Here is a 27,630-nt window from a genome sequence, read left to right as displayed (position 1 = left end):
GGGGTGCGGCCCTGAGGAGGTGGGCCTCACTGGGCGGGGCCGGGCGGGAAACGGTAGGGGAGCCGTACTTGGGGCGTGGGGTCCCGGGCGAGCCAGGGCTCCCGGGCCGAGGTCCGGCCGGATGAAGAGCGGGGCGGCAGGGCCGGTGCTCCCCAGCACGGGCCTCAGGTGGGCGACGCGGCCGGGTGGGCCAGGGCGGCCAGGGCGGGGAAAGGCCGGGGCCGATCGCTTTTCTCCCCTTCCAGGTCGGCCAGCCGGGCTGCCAGCGCTTCCGGAACAACCGTCCCGGGCGCCGCCCAGCATGCCCCGCACTGGGCGCGGAGCGAGGCCGCCAGCCCTGGGAGACGTCGGGCGGTCCGGGGAGGCGCGGCCACCCGCGGGATGTGTTAGCACGTGACACCGGCCCCGGCGCGCTCCCGTCGGACGCCGGTCCTCTGCACTGCCCGCGCAGGTGAGGCGGGCCGGGGAAGCCGGGAGGATACCGCCGGGGAGGGAGTCTTTGTTTGGATACCTGTATGTGTGACTTGTAAATGGGTTGATTGGAGCAACCGAACCTAACCCTCCCCCAGGGCCCCAGAAAAAAAAATCCAGAGTACTAGTTGATTCCAGGTGTGAGTGATTGTTTAGAGTAACTAGACATTGTTAGCTGCTTGACACCTTTTTCCTGTCTTTGAGTTATGGTAGCGTTGGTATTTTAATTCGAGTTGTCTGTTTTTGTAGTATCGCCCTTCACCTTTGGGTTTGGGGGTTAACTTTAGCCGGGGACGGTGGAGTGCGGAGATTTAAGTTATTAATTGTGCGAGCTTTGCGAATTAGAAGGTACTGTGCTAGCACAGTATAGAAACAAACCAAAGACGAAGTTGTATTTAGCTGGTATTTTTCAGAATCCTTTAAAAGTCTGTTTAGAATGTGGAAGAGAAAACGTATTGATTGAAATTATTGGAGCTGGTCGATGCATCTTGCAAAGTAGTTGTATTTTTCCAGAAAACATTGTCTGAGATCTGCACCTAACAAATGATAATGTAGGTTGTTTAGAAACAAAAACAGACTGATCTGCCGAAGATGCCAAAGTGAAGAAGACAGAATTCAGTATCTTTAGTTTTTCTTAGGATGTGATGTGAGACAGGTAGGTAGAATGAAATTGTCCTTCTGGAGGAGAGAGCCTTCTGAGGATCACAGTGTGCATTCCTTCCTAATGTCTTCTGTCTTTGACTCCTTATTACCTTTGGCTTATGGCTGTTGAAGCCATTACATTTTAGGGACTCACAGCAAAGCAGAAATCTGCTGAGCCTCTGCCATTAAAGTTTGATTTGAACTGGTTTGAGAAGGCCTAGGATTTCACACCGATGTTTATTCTAACATAAAGTTTAACATTTGGAGCTTTCAGAATGGGAAGAGAAGCCACACACTTTGCTCTAACATTACTGTAGTTGGTATGTTTTTGGTTGTATGGTTCCAGTGGTGATGTTGCAGGTATGGTTGCAGCTGGGAAAAGTCAGAGAAGTTTGTTTTAAACTAGCTGGAGCCTAGAAACTCTGAGTTAAAATAGCATGGCTTCTTTAGGCTACAAGGAGTTTCCATTCCTCAGTGAGAAAAAATTGACTTTTGTTGATCTGTGGTCCTTCAGATAGTGTACCTCATTTACCTGTGGTTCTAGTGGTTTTCCTGGTCAGGGTGATGAGTGGGCATTGCTTTACGGTCTTTCATGCTTAGTCGATGTCCAAAAGCTCGTTTTATGACTACCCTATGGATATAGTGTAATTCAAGAAACAGGCCTGTGTAGGACTTCATACCTCACCGTTTAGCCAGGTCCTAACCTAAATAGGACTCTGTAAAAGACAAAGACAGTTTGTTTATAATTTGTTACTAGGCTAAGAGGTTGGGCATCTTAAATTAGATCTGAGATCAAAACTCAGCTATACCTCTGACTAGTTACGTGATTTTAGGTTGTTCTTTAACCTCAAAATCTAGGCTTTCTTCTTAAAATGGGGTTAAGGTGCCAGTGCAGGACTGGGGAAGTGGTTCAGTGAAAAAAAGCACTAGCTGTGTAGGAGGCTGACAGTTCCTGTTGGGTCCCTGGAACCCACATACAAAGCTGTATGCAGTGCTGTGCATCTGTAATTCTAGCACTCCTTGGGGAAATGGGAGGCTGACACCGGGGATCACCTTGGACGGAGCTGGCAAACCAGCTAGCCTGAATGTAGCTCAGCAAAAATAATAAAGACCCTGCCTCAACGACATGGAAGTGGAGAACTGCCTCCAAACCTTCGTATACGTCCTCAGCCTACTCTTCACACATGTGCATATGTGTTGATTAAAAAAGAAGGCAACACACTGGGTTAGCTAGTGCTCTGGTTGCTATAACAAAATGCAAGACAAGAAGCGACCTAGGGAAGACGGTGTGCTCTGACCTACAGTTCAGGGGACAGTCCATCGTGGGGAGGGGGGTGGCTAGTGACATGGCAGCCTGTAGTCTGGAAGCACAGGGAGAAGCTGGTGATGGGCTTGCTTTCTCATTTTCATTTAGTACAGGATCATCCTACCCCATTGAATGTGGGTGTCCCCACCACATTCAGTGTGCATCTTACCTTTTCAATTAAACCTTTCTGGAAACACCCTCATAGATACAGAGAGGTGTATGCCCGTGTGATTCTAAGTCCACTGGTTGACAGCGAAGGTTTGCCGTCATACAACCTTGAAGTATGTGGTTTAGGAGAGGCAGGAGTAACTCCTGTGTTCCAGTGGCTGTAGAGGAGGGTGGGAAGTCATTAGAGATCTTTGAATAGCCTTCCGTGTAGCTTCTGTAAATGATAGTATGGTCTCTAACTTCTGATTAGAAACTAATACGTATAGATTTTAAAATATTTATTTTAATTATATATGTGTGTGTGTGTGCCTATGCCGTGTGTGCAGGTGCCCTCAGAGGCCATAGGAGGGTGTGGAACCCCCTGGAGCTGGAGCACAGGTTTGTGAAGGCACCTGATGGGATGTTGGGAACTGAACATGGTTACTGCAGACTGAATTCAAGTCCTCTGGAAGAGCAGGAAGGGCTCTTAACCCATGAGCCGTCTCTCCAGCCCTCTATATTTTCTTTTGAGGCAAGATCTTGCTATGTAGTCTAGACTGACCTTGAGTTTACCATTCAGTACAGGGTAAGCTTGGAACTTCTGGCAATCCTCCTGCCTCAGCCTCCCTAGTTCTCTGCCATCACACCTAACTAAAACTAAGGCCTTTAAATAACAACTGCCGTACTGGCTTTCCCACTCAGCATCACTACTCTTTTTAGATGTGCTTAGCGACATTGCAAGAAGGGCTGTACAGAAAAGATGATCTCTTGATTCTTCAGCTGTCTGAAAATGGTCTGTGTATTAATAGAGTCCGATGTGTTGGAATATCTTTGGCAGTCCTTTGCAGGGTGGTTGATGCCCTTTTATTGAGCTACTTTGTGATTTGAGGCATATGCTACATCTTTAAGCCTTAATTCCTCATCCGCCTTCCTTTGCAGAATTAATGTGAAAATTCAAAATTGTTTTAGTAGAGTTCCAGCAAAGCTTGCATGATGAACCTCAGTGTGTGAGGGTATTAAGATTATTGTTTAGTAAGGTATGGATACAGATTTTAAGAAATAGTGAGTCTTAGGAGAACATGGTGCTTCTTTATGCCATTGGTAATCTGAATCAGACCAGAATTACTTTTAACTCACTATAAAAAGGGTTAGTAAAACTATTTGAGTACTTTAAAGTAGAATGCCTAAAAACTACTGGTTTGACCAGATAAGCCAAATGGAAATAGTAACTACCATGAGAAGAAAAGCTTGGGTGATTTAACAAAACAAACAAACAAACAAAATAAGCCACTGTAGCTGGAGCTGTAGATTGTAGACTTGTGTCTTTGGGTGCTTGTGTAGGGTTTGGAGCAAGGTAGGTTGAATTCGGGTCCTGTGTGTGGTATGAGATATTGACATGTATTAGTTAACTCTGAATCTCAGTTCCTTCTTGTGGTTTCGGAGTCATGTGCATAAGGAGCAGTTGGTCAGGTCCCATCTCCCCATCCCTGGATTCTCGGCTCTTAACATGAGGTTACTATGGTGTGTGCTTTTTCCTAGGATGAATGACATGAATTTGAGCCCAGTGGGGATGGAGCAGCTGTCTTCATCCTCTGTGAGCAATGCCCTGCCAGTCTCAGGAAGTCACCTGGGTTTGGCCGCCTCTCCCTCTCACAGCGCCATCCCCGCCCCAGGTGAGTGGGAGCCATTGCTCAGTTCTGGATGCATTTTAGGGTGGTACAGAGGAAGCGGGGAGTGGTCCCCGCCAAGTGTTTTGTGTAGTTGCAGCATCCTAGTGGATGGGAGTAGCAGGTTTTTCCCTGATCGGTTCTTTCGGGTTATTCTCTCTGATCCAGAGCTGAAATTGACTTGGCTTTTTATCTGGGGCTTCTCATACTCATCTGGTTGACACTTTGACATCATGTCCCTAATTAATGGAGAAAATCAGCTAAATTTCCTCTTTGAAATCAGGCCTGTCTTAGATGGGAAACTGAACATCTGTAGGAGTGTGCAAGGCCAGCTTTATGGGAAAGTGGTGCGAGAGATGCAGCTCCTATGTGGAAGTCACTGTGAGCATGGGCATCTGCAGAGACACAGGATGGAGGAAGCTCGTTCTTCCCTGCCCATGCTTTAGCATATAACTCCCTTTTTTGTTGTTTTGTTTGAGAACTGGTCTTTTGTAACCTGGATTGACCCCAATCTTAATATAACCAGGGTGACCTTGCACTCCTGATCCTCCGGGCTCCATCTCTCAAGTGCTGGGATTACAGACATGTGCCACCACGCTTGGTTCTGAAACCCTTTTACTGTCTAGTTTTATTTTCTTTTCCATTGAGGTGAAAAATGAGTAAGCTATTAATGTTAAGGATATGTACCATTGTAATGTTGTACTGGACTTGTTTAGTATTTTCAGTGACGTGTAAAAGGTATTTCAATAGTTCTTTGTAGAGAATTATATCCTGAATTAGTAAAATGCCACAGCTAAGTCAGATTAATTGAAATTAGCATCTCCTTCCTTAAAGTGTCAACACAAAAAATTTTTAAAAATTAAAGTTTATTTACGTGATGTTGTGTCTTTTGTTGGATTCTGTTGAAAACATGGTGCTTCTTTCACACTGATAATCTGAAGCAGGCCCAGGATCACTTTTGTGTACCACATGTGTGCCTGGTGCCCACAGAGGCAAGAATAGGGAGTCAGACCCCTTGGAACTCAAGTTTCAGACGGTTGTGAACTACCATGTGGGTGCTAATGCTCTGAACCTGGATCCTTTATAGGTGTAGCAAATGCTTTTAGCTGCTGAGCCATCTCTCCAGCCCCACAACAACTTAAAAAAACATAATGGTGTATGCTCTAGCCTCAGCATTTAAGAGTACAGGAAGGAAGATAGGAGTTGAAGGCCAGCCTTGGCCTTGAAACTCATTTAAAAAATTGATAGCCCATCTGTTTATCTCTTAGGCATTTCTTTTAGTAGATAATCTTATTTAGAAAAGGCTTGTATTAAAAAACACTGCCTTTGGCTGAAGCATGCAAATCAGCACTGGCTAAGTTGGTGGATATTCATTTGATGCTTAAGCACAGGAAAAGTCATTTAAGCATTTTGCCAGTGGGTGTGATCCAAGGTGGATGTGGCCTAAGGGTCAGACTGTTTGGATTGTAAGTATAGCCCAGAAAGAAAGGGCTGAAAATAAACACATAGCGATCCGTGTCTAACTTTAATCTGGATGGATTCAAATACAAACATAGCTGGTTTTTGTTTGTTACATTTTTAAACAAGGTCTTACTATGTTGTCCAAGCTCAGCTTAAAACTCTGCCTCTGCCTTCCTGGTCCTGGGATTACAGTAATGCACCATGATGCCAAGCAATTGAGTGCTTTCAAAGTGAAGTGTATCGTGTTAAAAAGGGAAAATAAAGCTTTAAAAAAGTTATCACTGCAAGAGACCACACCTGTGAACAGTTTGGTTTTTAATGCTTATTTACCTTAAAGAGTCATTTTTACTGTTTTTAATTGTGTAAGTATATGCACACGAGGGCAGGTGCCTTGCAGAGGTCTGGCCTGGAGGACTGAAATGGCTGCTGGAATTGAACTCTGGTCCTGGTGGAGCAGTTCACGCTCTTAATTACTAGGCCATCTCCTCAGCCCTGCTCTATTGTTTTTAATGTAATTTGTTCTCTGAGCTGTTATTCAGCCAGATTGTTAATTGTTTTGGTATTTGGGAGAAGCATCTGGAGGGTCAGCTTAGCACTTTAAAAATAACCTGATGTGCACACATACATACTAATCTGGGGGCCAGGTTTGGTCATGCACACTTGTAATCCCAGCATTCCACTGGATCATAGGTCAGCCTGGGCTACATAGACCTTTTCTGAGAAGTAATTTGGGGACTAGGACTGTTTGGTTGTTATAGATGTTGCCCAATACTGTCTTGGGTTACAAAGGGTACAGGGGAGATTCTTTTGTTTCTCTAAGTTCCAAGAGTTTTGCCAGTGGTTTTTAGTTACTAATCTTCTTTTAATTAAGAAAAGCAAATTTTTTTAAAGGTCTCCCAGTGGCAATTCCAAACCTGGGCCCCTCCCTGAGCTCTCTGCCTTCTGCCTTGTCTCTGATGCTCCCCATGGGAATTGGAGATCGAGGGGTGATGTGTGGGTTACCTGAAAGAAACTACACCCTACCTCCGCCACCTTACCCTCACCTAGAGAGCAGTTACTTCAGAACCATTCTACCTGGTAAGTTTTGTAGTTACTGTGGGGGGGAAGATGGGAGGTGGGGGGGTGGAACCATTCTGACCTCAGCTTCTGGAGGTTAGAATGAACATCTTTTTCTCTGTTATTATTGGATAGTAGTCTCTGGGTGTGTTGATATTTGTGTGCTTTGCTTAGAACATGCATATAGTTCAATATGAAGGAAGCAGTTTAATTAAGGAAATTCTTTTTCTTTTTTTCCCATAGTCTTGTTAGTGTAGTTTTAATTCTCTTAATTGTTTTGGTTTTTTGGAGTGGTGGGGATTGAACCTAGGGCCTCATGCATAATAGAAAGTCATATTACCACTAAGATACACCCGACCCACCCCCCCACCCCTGCGCGCCTTTTGTTTTTTTTTAAGACAGCTTTCTCTGTATAGTTTTGGTGCCTGTCCTGGATTTGTCCTGGCTCTGCCTCCTGAGTGCTGGGATTAAAGGTGCCCAGCACCCCTTTTATTTTATTTTGAGACTGGGCAACTGTCTCTGTAGCAGAGAATGACCTTGTTCCTGATACTCTTGCTTCTCATCTTCAAAGGGCTAGATTACTGGCTTGAGGATTTTGTTGTTGCTTTGAGACAGGGTCTTGCTTGTAGCCCTGGAACCTGTTATGTAGACAAAGCTGGCCTCAAAGTTAGTGTCGGGATTATAGACGAGCTCCACCATACCTGGTGTATGTTACAGCTTTTTCTTTACACGTGTTGAGTGTGCAGGTATATGTTGGTGCCTGTGGAGGCTAGAGGTTAATGTCGGTGTCTGACTCAGTTGTTCTCGACCTTCCATATTGAAGCTAGGTCTCACTGAACTCAGAACATGCTGATTCAATAGCTAGTGTAACTAACCAACTTGTTCCAGGGATTATTGTTAGGCCACCATGCCCTCCTGGAATTTACATGGGCACTGGGGATCTAAACTCAGGTCTTTAGGTTTACATAGTGGTGATTTACCTGCGGAGTCGTTTTCTGGTTCCCTGTGGTACAGTTCTGTTTTATTGTTGTTTTGTTTTTTGAGAGAGGGTTTCTCTGTGTAGTCCTGGTTGTCCTGGAACTCACTCTGTAGACCATGCTGCCCTTGATCTCCTGCCTCTGCCTCCTGAGTGCTAGGATTAAAGGCATGTGCCACCCCCAGACTCCCCTACTCCCACCTCCACCCCCATTCCAGCTAACCAGTCTTTTATATAAAACGAATTATGATCACTGAATATTGATGTAGCATTTTTAATTCCATAATTAACCAGCTACCTGTCGTGCTTAAGCTTATTGACTTTTAATTTTGTTATAAAAGTATTACATATCCTCTTTTCAGACAGTTTAACAAACAGGGGAAAAGGGAGGCCACATTTGTCTTTCGGGTGTACTTCTGTCTTTTTGGAGTACTGGTGGTTACAGTTTTTCAAGGTTTAAGACCATGATTTCTCTGCGGTTGTGTGTCTTTTTTCATTTCATATTTTCCCTTGCTACTGCATGATTTTCATAACCCCTCTCCTGCCCTTTTTTGAAACAGGCTTTCACTATGTTGCCCTGGCTGGCCTAAGGACTCACTATGTAGACCAGGCTAGCTTTGAACTCGGAGACTGCCTGCCTCTTTGCCAAGTGCTGCGATTAAAGGGGTGTGCCACCAAGCCCGACACCCATAATGGTCTTTTTAGATAGCATACCTGTGTTAATTCCGATGTTTGGGAAGCTGAAGCAGGGAGATCAGAAATTCAGACTACTGAATGGATATTTAATGGCTTATTGCATCAGTTTTTATTGCTGGGCAGCTTGGTTTTTCCAGGTTTTATTGTCATTATAGCTGATGTTCTTAGGGGTGTCTTTGTGTATATTTGCAAAATACACTCAGGCATTTTGGGAAGGTTGCTGTAAATGGAATGTTTAATGCAAGACCGTATGGTCATTTTTGAGGTTCATAAATATACTGTGTTTTAGTATATACTCTCCCACTAGAAGTACCTCAGATGACATCCTATATCCTTGGAAGCACAGCTTTGGACTTGGGAAGTAGTTTAATAGTAAGACTTTTTCTTTGAGGCCCTGGGTCTAATCCTAACCTGCCCCCACCTCCTAAAAAAAGTTTCTGTAAAATAGGCTTGTTTTGAATCATTTAATTTGCTTTGATAATTTTTTTTTGTTTTGTTTTGTTTTTTGAGACAGGGTTTCTCTGTGTAGCTTTGGTGCCTGTCCTGGATCTCGCTTTGTAGACCAGGCTGGCCTCGAACTCACAGAGATCCACCTGGCTCTGCCTCCCTGGTGCTGAGATTACAGGTGTGCACCACCACCGCCCAACTTGTTTTGATAATTTTACAAGTTCTTAAATCACTTTATTACTTATTTCCTTTTTTTTTTTTTTTTGTGGATCAAATTTTAGCATCTTAGGACCAAAGACTTGCAACCACACAGATATTAGAGATTCCATTTACGTTGTTTCTAGTTGGGTTTATCAGATCAGCTTCCTGTGTTTAGGATTTGAGTTTCATAGAGAAACTCAGAATGGTATATGTACTACTTGTATAGATACTGATTAAAGAAATAGGTTGTTTAACTCAGCTCTATTTGTAAAGAAAATGGTTTCTAGCACTTGAAATTTTGTACATTTAACAATGTGCTAATATCTCTTCTTTGATCCCTCCTCTTTTCTCAGGCATTTTATCTTATTTAGCTGACAGGCCACCTCCTCAGTACATCCACCCCAACTCTATAAATGTTGATGGTAATACAGCGTTGTCTATCACCAACAGCCCTTCAGCACTAGATCCCTATCAGGCCAATGGAAGTGTTGGGTTAGAATTAGGTGTTGTTTCAATAGACTCTCGCTCTGTGAACACACATGGTGCCCAAAGTCTTCATCCTAATGATGGCCACGAAGTGGCATTGGACACAACAATCACTATGGAGAATGTTTCTAGGGTTACCAGCCCAATCTCTACAGATGGAATGGCAGAGGAGCTTACAATGGATGGTGTTGCAGGAGAACATTCCCAAATCCCAAATGGCTCCAGAAGTCATGAACCTCTCTCTGTGGATTCTGTGAGCAACAACCTTACAGCAGACACTGTAGGACATGGTGGTGTGATACCCATTCATGGGAATGGTCTGGAGCTTCCTGTGGTCATGGAGACAGACCACATCGCAAATCGGGTCAATGGGATGTCTGACAGTGCCCTCAGTGACTCCATCCACACCGTGGCCATGAGCACCAACTCTGTAAGCGTGGCACTCTCTACCTCACACAACCTCGCTTCCCTAGAATCTGTTTCCCTCCATGAAGTTGGCCTCAGCCTAGAGCCTGTGGCTGTCTCTTCCATCACGCAGGAGGTTGCTATGGGGACAGGTCATGTAGATGTGTCCTCAGACAGCTTGGCTTTTGTACCACCGTCACTGCAGATGGAAGACTCCAATTCAAACAAGGAAAACATGGCAACCTTGTTTACAATCTGTGAGTGTGCTTCACTGTTCTCTTCTGGAAACACTTGGTTTTGTGTTTTAAAAGTATATGTGTTTGAGAGTGTGGCCTGCATGCATGTATATGTACCACATGCATGCCTAGTGCCTGCAGAAACTAGGACAGTGTTGGATTCCCTAGAACCAGAGTTACAAATAGTGTGAGCCATCATGTGGCTTCTGGGAGTCAAACCTGGATCCTCTGCAAGAGTAGCAAGTGCTCTTAATTGCTGACCCCTCTCTGCAGATCCCAGATGCTGGTTTTAGAATGCCATTGTCCTGACTAGTGTTTGATGTAGTCTGACGCTAGTTAAGGGAGTGGAGAAAGGAATTCCACTGTAGACTTTTTCTTTGCTTTCATATTATCCTTTTATTAATCTGGTGCCATTTCTTCAAGTCAAATACTATATGTGCAGTTTATTGGTTCTTACATTGACTTTCTGGAATAAACAGACAATACAGTCATGTCTGTATTTTACTAACTAGTTGTAGTCCTATAATCAAGGTATTTCCCAAACAGCATTACAGGAGTAAAACTTAGCACAGGTAATCTTGGTGATGTACATTGTACTCTTTGAGCATATGCCAGGAGAAAGTAACTGGGAAAATGTAGGTTGATCTGCAGTGGTTTGCCCTAGAGTGTATGAGTTACTATAGTTGGACATGTAAAAGTTCTTTTTGATTGGGCAGAATGGTTGATTTGTTGGTCTCACTTTGTGCTTAAGCCATGCCAGAAACTTTTCATCTGCTCCCTGTCTGCTGTGCTCTGCTAGGTGAGGGGATAGGGCAGTCTGCCAAGACAGTGCAGACCTGGAAGACCCTGTAGCCTGATGGGAGGCCTGGACAGAACCTGGGCAGCTGTAGTACATAGTAACAGTAGAAGTGTCACGATGGGATTAAGCTCATGGTGTTCACAAACAAGTAACTAGGCTTGGGAGGATCGGCAGCATATGTGTTAGCGCGGGCCAGAGGACAGGAGAGGTGGTAGGCAGTTGATAGGAGACAGCCGTTGGCGCCTGTAAGGGCCAAGAATGAAAAGAATCAGTGGTTCAGGTGGTTGTAGTGGAAAATGGGGGGGGGGGGGCAGTCGCCCAGGGCGACAGGTAGGAGCAGAACATACAGGGCTGTCAAGACCTGTCAGGGTTTAGAAGTAAGGATCGCTATGGGCTTCTGCTGCAGTGTGAGCTGCTAAATTTGTTAGAGGCAAGTATTGTAGGGAGATAATGCTGAAATTCAGTAAAAGGTGATTTCCTGTCCTCAGAAGTAAGATGAAGAAAGTAGAACATTTGTGGGACAGTCATTTAGAGCTTGTAGGTAGGATAAGAGGGTGGTGCTAGGGAGACAGCTGTTTCCTGCATGCGGAATTCCATAAATGTTATGCTGAGAGGTGGGGAGACGAGTGATGAGTCCATTCTAGATATTGATTCAGTGTGTAAGGTGCTCACTAGAGATGTCTAATGGAGCTCAGGGAGGGATTATCTAAAGGTAGTAATCATGGCCATGGTAGCGGGATGAAACCATCTGGTAAGGATACAGAAGGGCTTCTGAATATAGTGAACAATAGTGTTCACAGTTCAGAAGCCAGTCAGTGAGAGCCCTTTGTATTGGTCTTTAAAGTCTGTGGTAAGTGTAATTAAGACCCCTCTTACTGGTTGATTTAGTAATTAGCATTTGATACCAAGTGGAAACAGCTTATGTGAACTTCACCCATCTGTGTCTTTCACACGCGCTGCCTGCAGGGTGCACTCTCTGTGACCGAGCCTACCCCTCAGACTGCCCTGATCATGGACCAGTGACTTTTGTTCCTGACACACCAATAGAGAGCAGAGCAAGGCTGTCCCTCCCAAAGCAACTTGTTCTCCGCCCATCCATTGTGGGGACAGAAGTTGGTAAGAATTTTGGAAGAGACCACATAATCCCATCAAATCTCCTTTCCTTATGGGGTGGAGTTGTAAGTTTGTGTGTAATTAGTGATTAGTTGATTTAAAAGTCAGTGGCTTAAAATGTGTACTGTTAGGGAATAGTTGACTTCCCTGATTGTGAGGATAATAAAGCCTGTGGTGCAGAGCCTCTCCTGAGAGTCAGAATTGAATAGAAGCACAAATCCTGCCTGAGTCTTTGGAGACCTATTCTCAGTTCTTACATCCACTCAACAACTGGCATGCTATCATGCTCTTTGAAACTTGTTTTCTATTAAAACATGGAAAATTAACTTTTGATAATTGTGTGGTGTGGAAGATAAGCAGATTTTTTTAGAAAATATAATTGTATAACACTCTTTAGGAAGGAGTCTAGATGACCAGGGCATTATTTGCCTGTATCAGAATTACACAGCTTCCAAGTTACTGTGCCAACCCTTTGAAAATATCAAATTGGGTTTATTATTTATCAGCCTAAGCTCAGGCATGAATCTTGAAAGCACTAAACAACTTAGATAGTAATCATATAATACATTAAGCATAAGAGATTTATATAAACTTATTTTATATAAATTGCTTTTTTTGATAAGATGTTTTCTGGTCTCTTGCTAAGATATGGAGGAATGTAGGGTTTGTGTGTTTACAGCAGGCATTTGATTTTGCTTTTTCTGCATTTCAGTTTAAGTTCGTGCGTGCATGCGCGTGCACGCGCGGGCTGTGCCGTGCATCTATGTGAGTATAGGTGTACACATGCCGTGACACACAGGTGAAGGTCAGAGAACAACTTTGGTCGTGGGACTCTGTAGATGGACCCCAGGCCACTAGGCTTTCAGGAGAGGTGCTTTTCCCTGCTGACCCATCTTTTTGGGGCTCTTGTCTGTTATTGTAGGCTTGCCCCTAAGTCTTAGCTGTCTCAGGATGGTTGACACATAGAAGTTGTTAGCTCCTACCTTAGTGCCCTCGTTAGTCTATGTTGAAATCACTGTAGTTGGTGTACTTCCGTTGATAGGTGTGTGGACTGCAGAGACCATTCCTGTGCGCACTTGCTTCGGGCCTCTGATTGGTCAGCAGAGCCACTCCATGGAAGTAGCAGAGTGGACAGACAAGGCAGTTAACCACGTCTGGAAGGTCAGTGTTGAAGAAACCTTGCTGGCTTTTGGCTGCCCATGCTGGCTTCAATCTCTGAGCCTCCACTTTAGCTTCCCAGATGTTGAGATTATGCCACGCCACTGCCATGCTTGACATTTTAGGCTGTTTTCATTATTTTGTGATGGTTTTAAAAGGGACAACTCAAAATCGCCCAGGACTGAGAGTGCATTCACCTGTCCATTATTTATTTTGTATTACATTCTTTTATTTCTGGTATAAAATCTTTACAATAGTGTCCCAGCCGTTGAACAAATAGGGGATAAACTAATATAATTTTCATTTTATGGATTAATGCAGTGATTTTGATCTCTTTAAAAGATTTATCTTTATTTTGTATATGTGTGTGAATTGTCTGAATGAACATGTACCACTTTGTGCAGTGCCTGTAGTGGCCAGAAGAGGGTGTCAACCCCTGGAACTGGATTTATAGACAGTTCCGAGCCTCTGTGTGGGAGTTGGGAATGGAACTCAGCCTCCGCAAGAGCAGCTAGTGTTCTTAACACCAGGCTACTATCTGAGCTCTAACTGGAATCATTTTATGCATTTTGATTTCTTGTGGCTGCTGAGGCTATGAACTTTGTTTACAAAATAAATGTTTTTTGTTGTTTTTTTGTTTTTGAGACAGGGTTTCTCTGTATAACCCTGGCTGTCCTGCAACTCACTGTGTAGACCAGGCTGATCTCAAATTCAGAGATTGCCTGCCTCTGCCACCTGAGTGCTGGGACTAAAGGCATGCTTGTCATAAAAGTTATTTTTAATTGACTAAACATTCCTCAGATATTTGGCTTAGAGAATAATTCTAGCATTAGCTACAATTATTTCTCTAGTTTCCTAATGGGAATATAAGATTTTGACATCAATAGCTATACTAGTAACATGATACAGAATCTTAAAGAATGGTGGGTACAGAATTGAAACAGCGAGGCAGTGCATCATAGGGGACTTTAGTTTTAATGTCTGACTGGAAAAATGGGTGGGGGTGGTCCTCAGCAAATAGTCAGTCCCACAGTACCTATCTGGTAGTGTTGATAAAGACAGATAGACAAGTAGGCTGTATTTTATCTTTTTAGCCAAAAGGTCCTCAAGAGTGGTGTCATTCTATATAGTGAGCAGCACCTAAAGACTACTAATGCTCTTCCTTGTACTTCTGGAAATAGGAAGAGCGGTGAAGTAAACGTGGCCTAGCTAGCATTTACTAGATGAGTGAAGGAAAGGTTTTCCGTTCACTTGATGTGTATGCATGCCTTCTATTGGCAGATATACCACAATGGTGTCCTAGAATTCTGCATCATTACAACGGATGAAAATGAATGTAATTGGATGATGTTTGTACGCAAAGCCAGGTAAGGGGGGTTTAGATAAAGGATTATTACCATTCAGATAGTTTTTCAAGAGCTGCAGAATACAAGTTACCACCCTTGACGTGCTTAAAGCCCAAGCCTTTTCAGCATTTCATTCTGTAATAGCTGACTGGGTGACTGTAAAGCAGAGTATGTCTCTTTTTAAATAAACATTTTATTCAGCTTCTGGTGCAGTGATCTATGAGTTTGCAAGTGAATGCCTCTTCATATCAGCGATAGTCTTTTTCTGGCTATTATTGGAATTCGTTTTTGTTAGTTTTCTATCTTTCTATATTTGTCATAAAGAAATTTTAAGACTTCACAAACATTGCAACTCAGGCCTATGATACCCAGTGCCCAGCCCTTGGGAGCCTGAGCCAGGAGGATCTCTGCAAGATCTAGGCTGCTCTGGGCTACATAGCAAAGTTCTAGGTTAGCCTGAACACAGATTTGGGACTCTTTCTCAAAACAAACAGGAACAATTCATTTTATTTCTCTTGTGTTTGTTTTGAAATAGGATATCATTATGTACATCAGGCTGGCCTGGAACTTGGAGCAATCCTCCTGTAATCAGTCCTGTCTCAGTCTCTGGAGTGCTGGGATTACAGGTGTGAATTGCCTGTGCCTAGCTACTTACTTACTCATTTTCCATCTAGTAACAGTCTGTGGTGTTTCTGACTATAAAGGATAACCACCGGGAGCTGGAGAGATGGCTCAGCGGTTAAGAGCACTGACTGCTCTTCCAGAGGTCCTGAGTTCAATTCCCAGCAACCACATGGTGGCTCACAACCATCTGTAATGAGATCTGGTGCCCTCTTCTGGCCTGCTGTCATATATGCTGTATACATAATGAAAAAATAAAATCTTTATAAAAAAAAAAAAATGGATAACCATCTATGTACCCAAGTAAAAAATACGTTTCTTCACAATCCCTAACAGGGTGGATAGAGAATTACAGAAATGATGAGAAAATAGTTCCATCTAATCTTCCATATTGGATTCTGCTGTATGGTAGAGGGCATGGCATGTCTAGTATATATTTCAGAATTACTGTACTCAAAGGGCAGGAGATGTAACTTATTGGTAGGATTGCTTGCCTAGTGTGTGAAATGCATTAGTTTGGTGCACAGCAGTGAATACAAAGTGCCCTTAAACCAAGTATGGTGCTATACACCTGGAGCCCTAGCTATTTAGGAGGCTGAATGGAAAACTAATTGAGGCCAGGAGTTTACAACCAGCCTGAGCAACACAACGAGACCTGTTCTCTTACACTTGATCTATTACATCTGATTATGTAGGAACCGTGAAGAACAGAATTTGGTGGCTTATCCCCATGATGGAAAAATCTATTTCTGTACCTCACAAGACATCCCTCCTGAGAATGAACTGCTCTTCTATTATAGCCGAGACTATGCTCAACAGATTGGTAAGTCTGTGAGCTAGCTGTCATGCATCTAGTGCAGTACTGTCAGTGACCAGAGGGAGTGCAGTAATGATGTTAATTGCAGCTACTATCATTGTTTTATTAACAATTAAACCTCGGCAGTTAGATATTAGGGTATAAGCCTGATAGATCATTGGAGTGACTGGAAACCATCAGCTGGCCCTCTTCTCCACCTTTTCAGATCAAAAGGACCGGTGAATCTTTTCAAGCCCCTCCTTCCTCTCTGTAGTTATCTTCTTCTGGGTCCTTGAGAAAACGCTATGGTTTATTATGTAGCTGAATGTGGACTCCACCCTCTGTATCAAGGTGTAACTCCGTTGGCGGTCTCGGAGTGACAGTACAAGCGGATCTCCCGCAACAGGTTTTACAGTGAGGGCTTCAAGAAAGCAGGCTCTTAGCTCTGTGTGCGAGGGGACAGAAATCTGTAGCTCTTCACCAGCTTGATGGTACTGATTTTCAGATAAATAAGCTTTGGTTGTAGACCTTTGAATCAGGGCTTGAAAATCCCTGAAACTGCTTTTTGGAACTTCTTGAAAGTTAGCCACGTCCCTTGGGTTTGATTGAATGTTTTTTTCCTCCTTCCCCTGTGTTTCATTGACAAGTCTATCTAAGACGGTGTGCACTACAAAATGTAAATGGTTTCTCCAGTAAAAAGACTTTATTAATCAATCCCGTGTTTACATGTGCTGTTTGTGTGCCCTGGTGCACTACTTTAGATGACAGAAATATGGCACTGAACAAGACATCTTAATTTGGCAGGTAGTGAGCAAATTAGACATTTTGGTAGAAGGGAAAATTCTTTGATTTATTTTAATCGTCAGTAATTAATGTCAAGAATAATTTTGAAATTAAAGTAACAGGAGATGTTGATTTAATTTTTCAAAGGTGTTCCTGAACACCCAGATGTGCACCTCTGTAACTGTGGCAAGGAGTGCAGTTCCTATTCAGAGTTCAAAGCTCATCTGACCAGCCATATCCATAGCCATCTCCCTGGCCAGGGCCACAGCGGCAGCCATGGGCCGAGCCACAGCAAGGAAAGGAAGTGGAAGTGCTCCATGTGCCCCCAGGCTTTTATCTCTCCTTCCAAACTCCACGTCCACTTTATGGGTCATATGGGCATGAAGCCCCACAAGTGTGATTTTTGTAGCAAGGCTTTTAGTGATCCAAGCAACCTGCGGACACACCTCAAAATACATACAGGTAAGCTGTATTGAACCATCGGCATGGGGTTTTTATAGCAGTTGGAAATTGCAGCCGTAAAGACTTGGCTGAAGAAATTATTGGAGGTAGCGTTGTAATAGGTCACAGAAAGTGTCCAGATGGCTGTGCGGGGGATGCCATTGGGTGGTGAGCCTCGTGAGATGGGAAACCTCAGGCTGCTCAGGGTGTTACTTCCCGTTACAAAGGTATTTTACTTTAAGGAATCCTACTGTGTAGCTTGAAGGAGCCTGGAAGAATAATAATCAGACATTGATCCTAGTGTTTCCATTTCAGCAGAGGGGAGTCCATCAGCACCTCTGAGCTTCCCTCTGTAGCTCTTCCTGCCGTTAGTCAGGAGTGCTCAGTAAACACTGCCCAGTTTCCATATTTGATCTTCCATTTTCCAAACTCCATGGAGGCCAGGCGGTGGTGGCGCACGCCTTTAATCCCAGCACTTGCGAGGAAAAGCCAGGTGGATCTCTGTGAGTTCGAGGCTAGCCTGGTCTACAAAGCGAGTTCCAGGAAAGGCACAAAGCTACACAGAGAAACCCTGTCTCGAAAAACTAAAAAAAAAAAAACAAAACAAAAAAACCCAAACTCCATGGAAACCAGTCTCTTCAGCTCTAAAAAAAATGATTTTTGTATTGTATGCATATAGATATTTTGTCTGCATGTATGTATGTATGTGTACCACTTTTATGCAGGTGCTGTGGAGGCCACAAGAGGGCATCCATCCCTGGAACTTAATTTCCAGATGATTTTGAGCTGCCATAGGTTGTGAGGAACTGAACCCAGGTCCTCTGCAAGGGTAGCCAGTGAGCCTCTGCTTTTAATCATTGGCCCATCTCTCTAGCCCCTCAGCTCTTTCCTCCCATACATACTACAAAGTAACCAGTAAGGTTTTCATTTTCTTGGTTGACCCATTTGTTCTACAGATCACCAAGAGGAAGTTTCCTCCTCGGTCCATTTATTACTGGGTAGTTGGAGCAGAGACCATGTGTCCTCCAGAAGCTAAGACATCAACTATACTTTTCTTTTTTACTTCCCCCCTCCTTCCCTTTTTCTTTCCTAGATTTGCCAACCTACAGTTTTTCTTAAAATATACTTGGAAGGATTTGTTCAATGGAAATGTTGGCCTGTAGACCTATAGACATTTGCTATAGTTTGTGAGTGGTTAGCTCTTTTTTTTTTTTTTTAAAGTGAGTCTCCTTAGCTCAGGCTAGCCTCATACTTGCTGAGGATGACCTTGAATTAATTTCTTTCTTCCTTTGTTTTTTGTTTATTTGAGACAGGGTTTCTCTGTGTAGCAAACAGTCCTGGAAGCCCTGGAACTTCCTATGTAGACCAGGCTGGCCTTGAACTCAGAGGATCTGCCTGCCTCTGCCTCCCGAGTGCTGGAATGCAAGGCATGCATGACCGCTGCCTTGAATTTCTGACCCTCCTGTATCCATTTACTAATTGGGCTCTGAGACACGCACCGCCGTACCTGGCTAATGGGGTGCTGGAAATTGAATTCAGTGCTTTAGGTATGCTAGGCAGGCACTCTGTCAACTGTTATATTGCTAACCCCAAGTTCTTTAAATTAGCTAGGCACTGCTATTATAATTTTTTTCTTCTTCAAAGTTTGTATCATGTGCCGTATGTACTTTAGATAAGAAGTCTCAGGAGGTCATACTTACTGGCTCTGCTAGCTTTAGTTTAGGTTGTAAATAAATGGCCTAGACTGTTTTAGGTATGTAGCATAGGGAATGAAGTGCCAGGCATGAGTTAGTTCTGCTTGATTCTTGCATGGGCTGCTTCTCCAAACATGCCTACTTGTCCGAGCATCTGTAGTTATTTTATTCTCAGCGTGATGTCTTGGGTTAAATTGCAGGTCAGAAGAATTACAGGTGTACTTTGTGTGACAAGTCTTTCACCCAGAAGGCTCACTTGGAGTCACACATGGTCATCCACACGGGTGAGAAGAATCTCAAGTGTGATTACTGTGACAAGCTGTTCATGAGGAGGCAGGACCTCAAGCAGCATGTGCTCATCCACACACAGTAAGTATCCTGCAGTGAGGATGCTGCCTGTAGGTGGTGAGCCTCCCTGCACCTGAGGAGCCGAGTGAGCATCTGCTTCTTGCCCTTCTAGATATAGGCTGTTGCCTCTTGTGTTCCAGAGAGCCAAGCAGTGCTTGGGCTTTATTGTGGAAGAGTTCACTTGCCTGTTCCTGATCTTATTTTTATACATTCTTTGTGTTTAGTTTTAAATCCATGTTTTTAAAACGATTCATTTACCAACAAGTTTTTTAAAATGACATCTTTGATGCTTAGCATTGTGCTAGGAGATAGAGATACAGAGAAGAAGACATTGTCTTCAAAGAGCTCCAGGTTTGGGGAATGAAACAAGTCAGTCAGGAGTTAGCATGCGGAGTTGTGTGGGTATGGAAGACCATACAGAAGCAGCACTCAGCCTCGTACAGCAGTCTGCTCCTGTAGTCTCATCCACTCGGGAGACTGAGGCAGGCGACTGTGAGTGAGGTAGAGAAAAGGGGTGCTGAGAGGTGGCTCTGTGGTTATGAGCACTGACTGCTCTTGCAGAAAACTTGCATTTTATTCCACGGTCCCACATGAAGGCTCACAACCATCCATAACTCCAATTCCGGGGGATCTAGCATGCTCTTCTGGCCTCTGTGGGCACCAGGCAGGCAAGTGTGGTGCAGAGATATACTTGCAGGCAAAGCATTCGTACACATAAAATAAATAAATCATAAAAACAAAATAAGGAGTTGGCAGTACAGCTAAGTGGTGGAGCCATTGTTTAGTTTGAGGTCAGGGGTCCAGTTCCCACTACTGAAAGGTCATATAGCCAACCTTAAGATCAGTTAGAATTAAGAAACTAGAGTAGGGTAAGGAACGAGAAGGAGTGATATTCTGGGTGGTGACGGGTGTGAAATAGAATAGGCAGGAACACAGAAACCGAGAAGAATATAGAAACCCCCCCCCCCTTTGGTGTTTGTTTTAATTTTTAAGACAGGGTTTCTCTGTGTAACAGCCCTGGCTGTACTAGAACTCACTCTGTAGACCAGGCTGTCTTGGAACTCAGAGATCCTCCTGCCTCTGCCTCTGGAGTGCTAGGATTAAAGGTGTGCACCACCACCCTGTAAATGTGTTTCTTTATGTTAGCAAGTAAGAGTACTTGGGAGGAGAGAGTGGTGAGGGGATGAACAGTCTTTTTTGAGATGTCCCTGGCTGGCCTTGAATTCAGCCTTGTGGTTGGCTCAGCCATGCAGTTAGAGATAGCTAATGAGGTAATGTGAGTGCTGTGACCCCAGGCATGCAGGGTGTGCACTGCTGGGGGTCCAGGACAGGCTCTAGGTGCTCGGCAGACATCTCCCCACTGAGCTACTTCCCCGTTGAAGGTCACCAAGGATTAAATTTCATTCTCAGAATGACGGTGAGCTGTGACAGATCTGGCTCCCTAGCCAGTGCCTGCTGTGCTGTGGGTGTGTGTGTTGAAATTGTGGTTAATAGAGAAGCAATTTAGCATTGTTTAAGAGTCCATTCACCAATATTAGTGTATATATATGTACTTGTGCAAGCACCGAGGGACTTTAAGGAAAGAATGTCATGTTTGGTGACATATCTCCTCTGTGAAAACTATACTGTGTCAGATGGACAGAGAGTAATTGAAGGCATGGGGTGTCGAGGGATGCCAGGCAGGAGATTGCCTAGGGACGTTTTACTGAATCTGGGCATAAGAAATGGTCTCTCCTGCATTAGTCATAGTGGTAGTAGGCAGATGTAATAAATTTTGTTGTCCTCAGCTTTGAGCAAGTGTTAGAAGAGGGAGAATTCACTGTAAACTTTATATTCTAAAGAATCTCTTTGGTTTTAGCTCTTTTGTCTGCTTTCTAATCACAGTATAACCAGAAACACTCGACAGCTGAGACTCAGGATCTACACTGTAGTTCTCAAAGGGACTTTTTAATTTAATTTTGTCTGTCTGTCTGCCTGTTTATCTATCTATCAACCAATCATCCATCCGTCCGTCCGTCCATCTATCAGAGACAGTCTTGCTTAGCCTAGGTTGATCTCAGCCTCCTGATTACCTGGGGTCACAGGGAGACACTATATCTGCTATACCGCTACAAAGAATCTTTTAAAAACTTATTTACGTATATTTGCTTGTGTGTATGATACATGCATGCCTTGGCATTCATGGAGAGGTCAGAGGACAACTTGTGGATTCTCTCCTTCCTTCATGTGGGTCTTGGGGATTTAACTCAAGTTGTCAGGCTGAGCCATCTTGCTGGCTCTATAAAGGATCGTTCACAACAAAGTCTTCATTAGTTTCATTACTAATGTGAAATTTTGGAAGGTTGGACCTTGATTATCAAATAGAAGTTGTATGGTGTGAGAGCTTAGAAGATCTCTGGGGTCATGGAAGCTCTCTAATCAGTGCAGGTGCTCGCAACAACATTGTAAACAGCATCCTTCTAGTGGGAGAACGTAGCCATGATCAAGCTGGAAGGTGGGCACTTTGCAGAATGAGCTAGCCATGGGATATACTCATTTTTAGAATGTCTCTGGCAGAGAGGGTTGTTCTTTCTTTCTGAATACCACACAATCAATGTACCCTTGTGTCAGTTTTGTTCCAGTTGAGCTTCTGTTCGCCTGTCTTCATTCTAACATCTGTCCTCGCAAAGGTTTAAACATAGGCTTATACTTCTTGTTTTCGGGGCAGGAGTGTGTGTGTGCTATGAACCAAAACTGTGGTCCTCCACATGCTAGGCAAGTACTCTACCACTGAGCTACATCCCCAGCCCTAACAGTTCTATAAAGTAACAGCTTTTTACGTAATTTGTGGTCACTGTTGTGTTTTCCTGTAGCTCTCTTTTTATCAGGGCACATGTCTCTGCAGCTAGTCCTGTTGGTTAGTTTCAAGTTTAGTCCCCCATAGGTGACAGTTTTTTTGTTTTCTTTTTTCAAGACAGGGTTTCTCTGTGTAGCTTTGCGCCTTTCCTGGAACTCACTCTGTAGCCCAGGCTGGCCTCGAACTCACAGAGATCCGCCTGCCTCTGCCTCCCGAGTGCTGGGATTAAAGGCGTGCACCACCAGTGCCTGGCTGACACAGTATTTTTGGTATCATCCGTTTTGTGTAGAGTGCTTGATTAGTGTGCAGGAAACAGCAGAGCTGTCTTCTTCTTTGACCTTGAAGATGGTGCATCTTTGGTTCAAGTGTATATTTCTCTGTATACATCCCCTCAGTATATATAAGAAAACATACAAATAGAGAAATGTTCGTGGAGTCGTGGTAGTGAGAATATAAAACTGAAAGCCACCAGAATATCCACTGATAAGAGAAAAGCCAGTTGCAGACTGTAAGGACTTCATAGTAATGGAAAGGAACAAACTACAGGTACACGTGCGACTTGAGTGAATCTCAGTGAAAGAGATTGCACCTGTACTGGATGGTCCTGCTTGCATAGTGCTCCAGGCAGGGGAAAGTGGCCATTCTAAAAGCCCCTAAAAGGCCTAGATAGGGAGTGTGTGTGGCTTGTCTGTCATTTACACCCCCAAAGCAGATGTTCTTGTGTTCCTCTTAGAGAACGCCAGATCAAGTGTCCGAAGTGTGATAAACTGTTCTTGAGAACAAACCACTTGAAGAAGCATCTTAATTCTCATGAAGGAAAGCGAGATTATGTCTGTGAGAAATGTACAAAGGCTTATCTGACCAAGTACCATCTCACTCACCACCTGAAGACCTGCAAAGGGCCCACCTCCAGTTCCTCAGCACAGGAGGAGGATGAGGAGGACGACTCTGAAGACGATGACCTCCCAGACTCCTTGAGGACAGATGACTGTAGGATGAGCAGTGCTGTTTACTCAGCAGACGAGTCTCTCTCTACACATAAATAGAGGAAAACTGCTCTGGATGGACCATGCTTTGGGAAAACACAAACCAACTCTCTGCAGAGTGGAACTAGCTAGAGCACGGACAGAAGAGGATCCAGATGGAGTCTAAGATGGCCTGGGAGACAAGGCGTGTGTCCGCCCTCTTTTAAGTAACGGGTGGCAAGGAAAGGCCCGGCTGTTGCTGTCTGTTCTTTATTACATAGTTATCTGGGAGATAACTCAGGTTATGCCTGAGTCAGTGTGGCCTTTTGTTCATACAAATCAGATTTATCTCACATTGTTGTTGTTTTCCTCCAGCCAACGTGACTGACCCCAGCCATCCCCACTGTTGACTGATGCACTGTTGTAAGGTATGCATTTCACAGAGAGAACTGCAGCACAGCAGTGCACGTGTTCAGGTGACTGCAATCCATTATATTAAAAGAAAGAAAGTAACTCCTGCCTGACTTCTGGCCACTGGAGAGTTTAGATCCTGTTTCCCCGTCTCAGCAGGTTGAGAGGGCAAGTAAAGAGGCATTCATGGGTCAGAGGACAGTGACTGGTAGAGGAAAAGGCCCACAAAACCACCTTTGAGGGAACCCAAGGTTAGCCACCCGGTTATGTGTACATGCACATCTTTGCGGTCTAGCCTTCCGTCATTCAGTGAGGACCTGGAATTAACAGTGTCCAAATAATGCCTGCTGGGTCGTCTCCTGTCAGCAAGTGCGAATGGACTCACTTGACAAGACTGGTACTTCAGCCTACAGCAGGAAGGAGGGGAATGATCTTTTATCTAGGTTTACTTTATGAAAACCATTAAGATGTTGCTAGCTGAAAGCAACAAGTAGTTCCAAATGCATTGGTGGGTTTCACAGTTAGGCCTTCCCAGTTGTCTTCCTTGTTAAAGGTCCTCACCAGCTAAGCGTAGAGGATACCAAAGGATCTGGAAGGTAGAGAAGGCTGTCAGTCACTTGTTTTCAGGTCCCTGTAAGCAGGCATAGCCAGCTTTTGGAAGAAGCAGAAACATCCTGAAGTTGACAGATTGGTGGAACATGCCTTCCTGCTCAAGGGTCCAACCCTGGCTTGCGTAGAGGAAGGACTCTGCTGGGAAGGTTTTGCTGCTAATGTATTTATGGGATGAATGTATTTCATTCAAATCTGTATTCCTTTAGGAAGAATTAAAATCAAAAATTTTTAATAAAAACGTGGAATTTCTCAATCTTTTGTGGAGGAAGGACTCGAAGCTTAAGAGAGAAGACAGCTTTTGCTCTGTGGTCATACCCTAATTGTTCTGTGTAATGGTGCTTAGACAGACTACACTCTGGGGTTTGTAGCCTCTCCTTCTGCTGGCTTCCCACGGCAGGGAGGGCCTTCATTGCCTCCTTGGAAACTAATAGGTTTACCATTGAAGTCAGGTGCTGTGGGTAGCTAGGGGTGACTGCTAACACCAAGGCACAAAGCCTCACTCATCACTATTAATGCTCAAAGTAATTTCTCCCTTTTTTTCAGGAGCATACACTTGACTAAATTCCTTTATTGTCCTGCACAGAGATGCTTCTCAAACTAGTGAAGCTACATACCAAAAACCCAAAGCACGAGGAAGGGCAGAGTCCTTGGAGGATGTAGCAGTGTTCAGTGTTGCTTCTGCCTTTAACCTCATGGTGTAAGTGGCACTACCCTGTGACAGGATTTACACTTCTCTGCCTAGCTGCAGGAGGTCTTGTCTATTGCTGCTGGGTCATTGGCCACACCACAGGCCGGAGATGGTAAATGTGGGCTCTGTATCCAGCTGAAAGTTCTCTGGGATTTACTGTGGGATGATGATAGTTTGTAACCTTAGCCAAATTACACAACCTAGTGAGTGCTTAATTGACAGTACTGTGTTTTATACACACCTACATTTTTTTTTTCATGTTCGTACAGATCCTGAGTTAAATTGGATACACAATAACCCAGGAAGTCCTAAGCTTTGGAAATTAGACAGGAATAATTTTTCTTGGCTGAAGCCTAGAAACATCCATAATGCCTTGATTATGGTTGGTGGTTCCTTAAAAAGTGAGTTACTCATACTTTTCTGTGTTTCTAAGGTTCAGAGTGACATTAGAGACAGCATGATGTCATAGTCTGGATCTTATTTTTAGACTGGTGACCTGTGTACAAAATGTGCACTAAGTGTTCTTTTACTGGTTCTTTTTATTTACTGAGAAATATAGGTAGGCCAGCTGCTTTTAGTCCATAAATTACGTGATCTTACATTATCCCATCAACCTGCCTCCTGAAGGAAGACCTCTCTGTACACATACAGCCAGTGTCTATATGGATATAACTGTCTTCCCTATTTGTGTTAAACTCTGAACCTCCAGTATTTCAGAATGTAATATTTGGACATTTAGTTGAAGTTAAAATGAGTTTCTCCAGTTGGGCCTCAATGCAGTGTCTGGTGTCCTTTTAAGAATAGCTAAGTTTTAGCAAGGACTTATTCAGGAGGAGCATTGTGGATGCCTATAAGGCAAGAAGAGAGTTCCTTCACTTAGCCAGTGTTCTGCCAACTATCTTAACCATATATCCAAGCAGTGTGGAAGAGTAGCTTCCAGAATAGCTATCAGTTGTGAGCAATGTGAAAGGCTTCTTCTAATGTGGTGGCTTCTATTACCAGCAGTGAAGTTATTACCTAAGTGGGTGGATGGCACCGCTATGATAGATTTGTTGTTCCTTAGTTTTTCTTTCATATGTATGTGTACTTGAAGGGTCTTAGGCCATAGACCTCAGACAAGGACAGGCGTCCCCCCCCCCTCTCCATGTAAGGCATCGTGGTGGTACAAGCTAGTAATTTTAGCATTTAGGAGGCTAAGATAGGAGGATTGCTACAAGCTCAAGGCAGCCTGGACTACAAGACCCTGTTTTAAATCAAAATATAAAACACAAAACAAGGCCGGGCGTTGGTGGCGCACGCCTTTAATCCCAGCACTCGGGAGGCAGAGCCAGGCGGATCTCTGTGAGTTCGAGGCCAGCCTGGGCTACCAAGTGAGCTCCAGGAAAGGCGCAAAGCTACACAGAGAAACCCTGTCTCGAAAAACCAAAAAAAAAAAAAAAAAAAAAAAAAAAAAAACACACACACACACACAAAACAAAACACCCAAAACACAGAACAAAGAAGAAACCATGTAAAGAGCCAGCAGTTTGGCATTGTAGGAAGAATGAGAACAAATTAATTACCAAACAGTTATGGCCTGTTCATATACAGTATCTTCCAGGACCTCCAAGATCTGGCTTCACATTCAGATTGCTAAGGACTATGAAGCCCCAGGAGTCCAGCTAGCCTATTAAGCTCCCCAGGTGATTCTGAATCAGGTTACAGTTATGTAGGAGTCCTGCATATTATGATCATGTTGCTTATAGATTAAGGAAAGGTCTGTTTAGCATGTAACTAGGCAACTGATTGCTCTGCAGTAGCACAGGGTATATTTACACAAACCCGGATGACATAGACTATCATTCATGTGGCCTCAGTGTAAAAAATAAAACACTTGAGGTGGAAGGCTGTGGTATAGCTTGGCTGGATGGTTTACAGTAGTAAGTTACCAAGTCTTACACACTATTGTCATACATGCTGCACTTTAACATCAGGGGCAGTGGGTTTATACCAGCATCCCACTCAACTGAGCAATGCTTTTGCTAGAATGTTAGGATATCTACACTGTAACTTGCCCATCAGAGATTTCCCAACCCCTTTATAGTCAATGGGGCCGTAGTCATTGACTGCATACTATTTTGCTGCATGCTACTGCAGGCATGTGGTATCAAGTCCAGGGGCAGGAGTGAAAAGGTCCTATCCGAGAAGAGATAAGGAGTAAAGTGCATGGTAAGCCTGGCTCAGTAAAGACAACTGGACTTTGACAATGAACAGATCGGGTCTGAAAATCAAGTCGTGTGAAAAACAGGACAGCATCTTGAAGTAGGAAATCAAATTTCAAGCTCAAAGCCAAAGCAAGTACTAAGAAGGGAAAATGTTATGCTCTACTACACTTTATCTTCACAGTAACAGCTTGTAGGTGCTTACCAAAGCCTGACAGGAGTGAGGGTGGTTTTTAAGAGGCAGCATTGGACTCGGTCAGACCTAGTTCTGCATCCTTGCGCTTTCCCCATCGTCTGCCACACAGCAGTCGTGTGGGCAACACATCTGACTTGGTTCTATTCTCATTCTTACAATGATCACACAAATTCTCATGAGACTGAGCAATGTCTGGCATTCTGAAAATACCGAATGAAGCACGAGTGAGGTGAATCTTAATGACAAATAGAATGTTTACTGTACTCCAAAATAAGAGGATTTCCTAGTCATTTAAAGTATTAACATCATAAAACTTAGAAATCAGTTTAGCAACTGGTGAAGTTTGAAAGGAGAATGGACATTCACTGAAAGAATAAGTGGAAAGTTGTCCTATGAGGTTGAGATAAATGGAACAATGTACAATT

General features: G+C 43.7%; 1 protein-coding gene across 3 annotated transcripts; it reads left to right on the top strand.

Annotated features, from left to right (window-relative positions):
* Positions 1–24,372, top strand: Prdm4 (PR/SET domain 4). 3 transcript variants are annotated; one of them, XM_028883648.2, is made up of 12 exons: positions 1–168; positions 246–451; positions 4,106–4,239; positions 6,586–6,771; positions 9,424–10,218; positions 11,963–12,112; positions 13,152–13,270; positions 14,549–14,634; positions 15,930–16,057; positions 16,961–17,275; positions 19,149–19,317; positions 22,866–24,372. In XM_028883648.2, exons 3-12 carry the CDS (start codon positions 4,107–4,109, stop codon positions 23,176–23,178), a joined length of 2,394 nt encoding a protein of 797 aa, XP_028739481.1. In that variant the 5' UTR covers positions 1–168; positions 246–451; position 4,106; the 3' UTR covers positions 23,179–24,372. The 3 variants fall into 3 exon arrangements, with proteins under 3 accessions (XP_028739481.1, XP_028739482.1, XP_037052798.1); XM_028883649.2 differs by having other exon boundaries at positions 4–19; XM_037196903.1 differs by lacking the exon at positions 19,149–19,317 and having other exon boundaries at positions 33–168; positions 22,866–23,005.
* Positions 24,373–27,630: the final 3,258 nt, after the last annotated feature.

Source organism: Peromyscus leucopus, chromosome 18 (assembly GCF_004664715.2).
Source record: "Peromyscus leucopus breed LL Stock chromosome 18, UCI_PerLeu_2.1, whole genome shotgun sequence".
Taxonomy (NCBI): domain Eukaryota; kingdom Metazoa; phylum Chordata; class Mammalia; order Rodentia; family Cricetidae; genus Peromyscus; species Peromyscus leucopus.
Note: the sequence above shows the minus strand (reverse complement) of the source record. Positions and strands in the feature narration are given on the sequence as shown.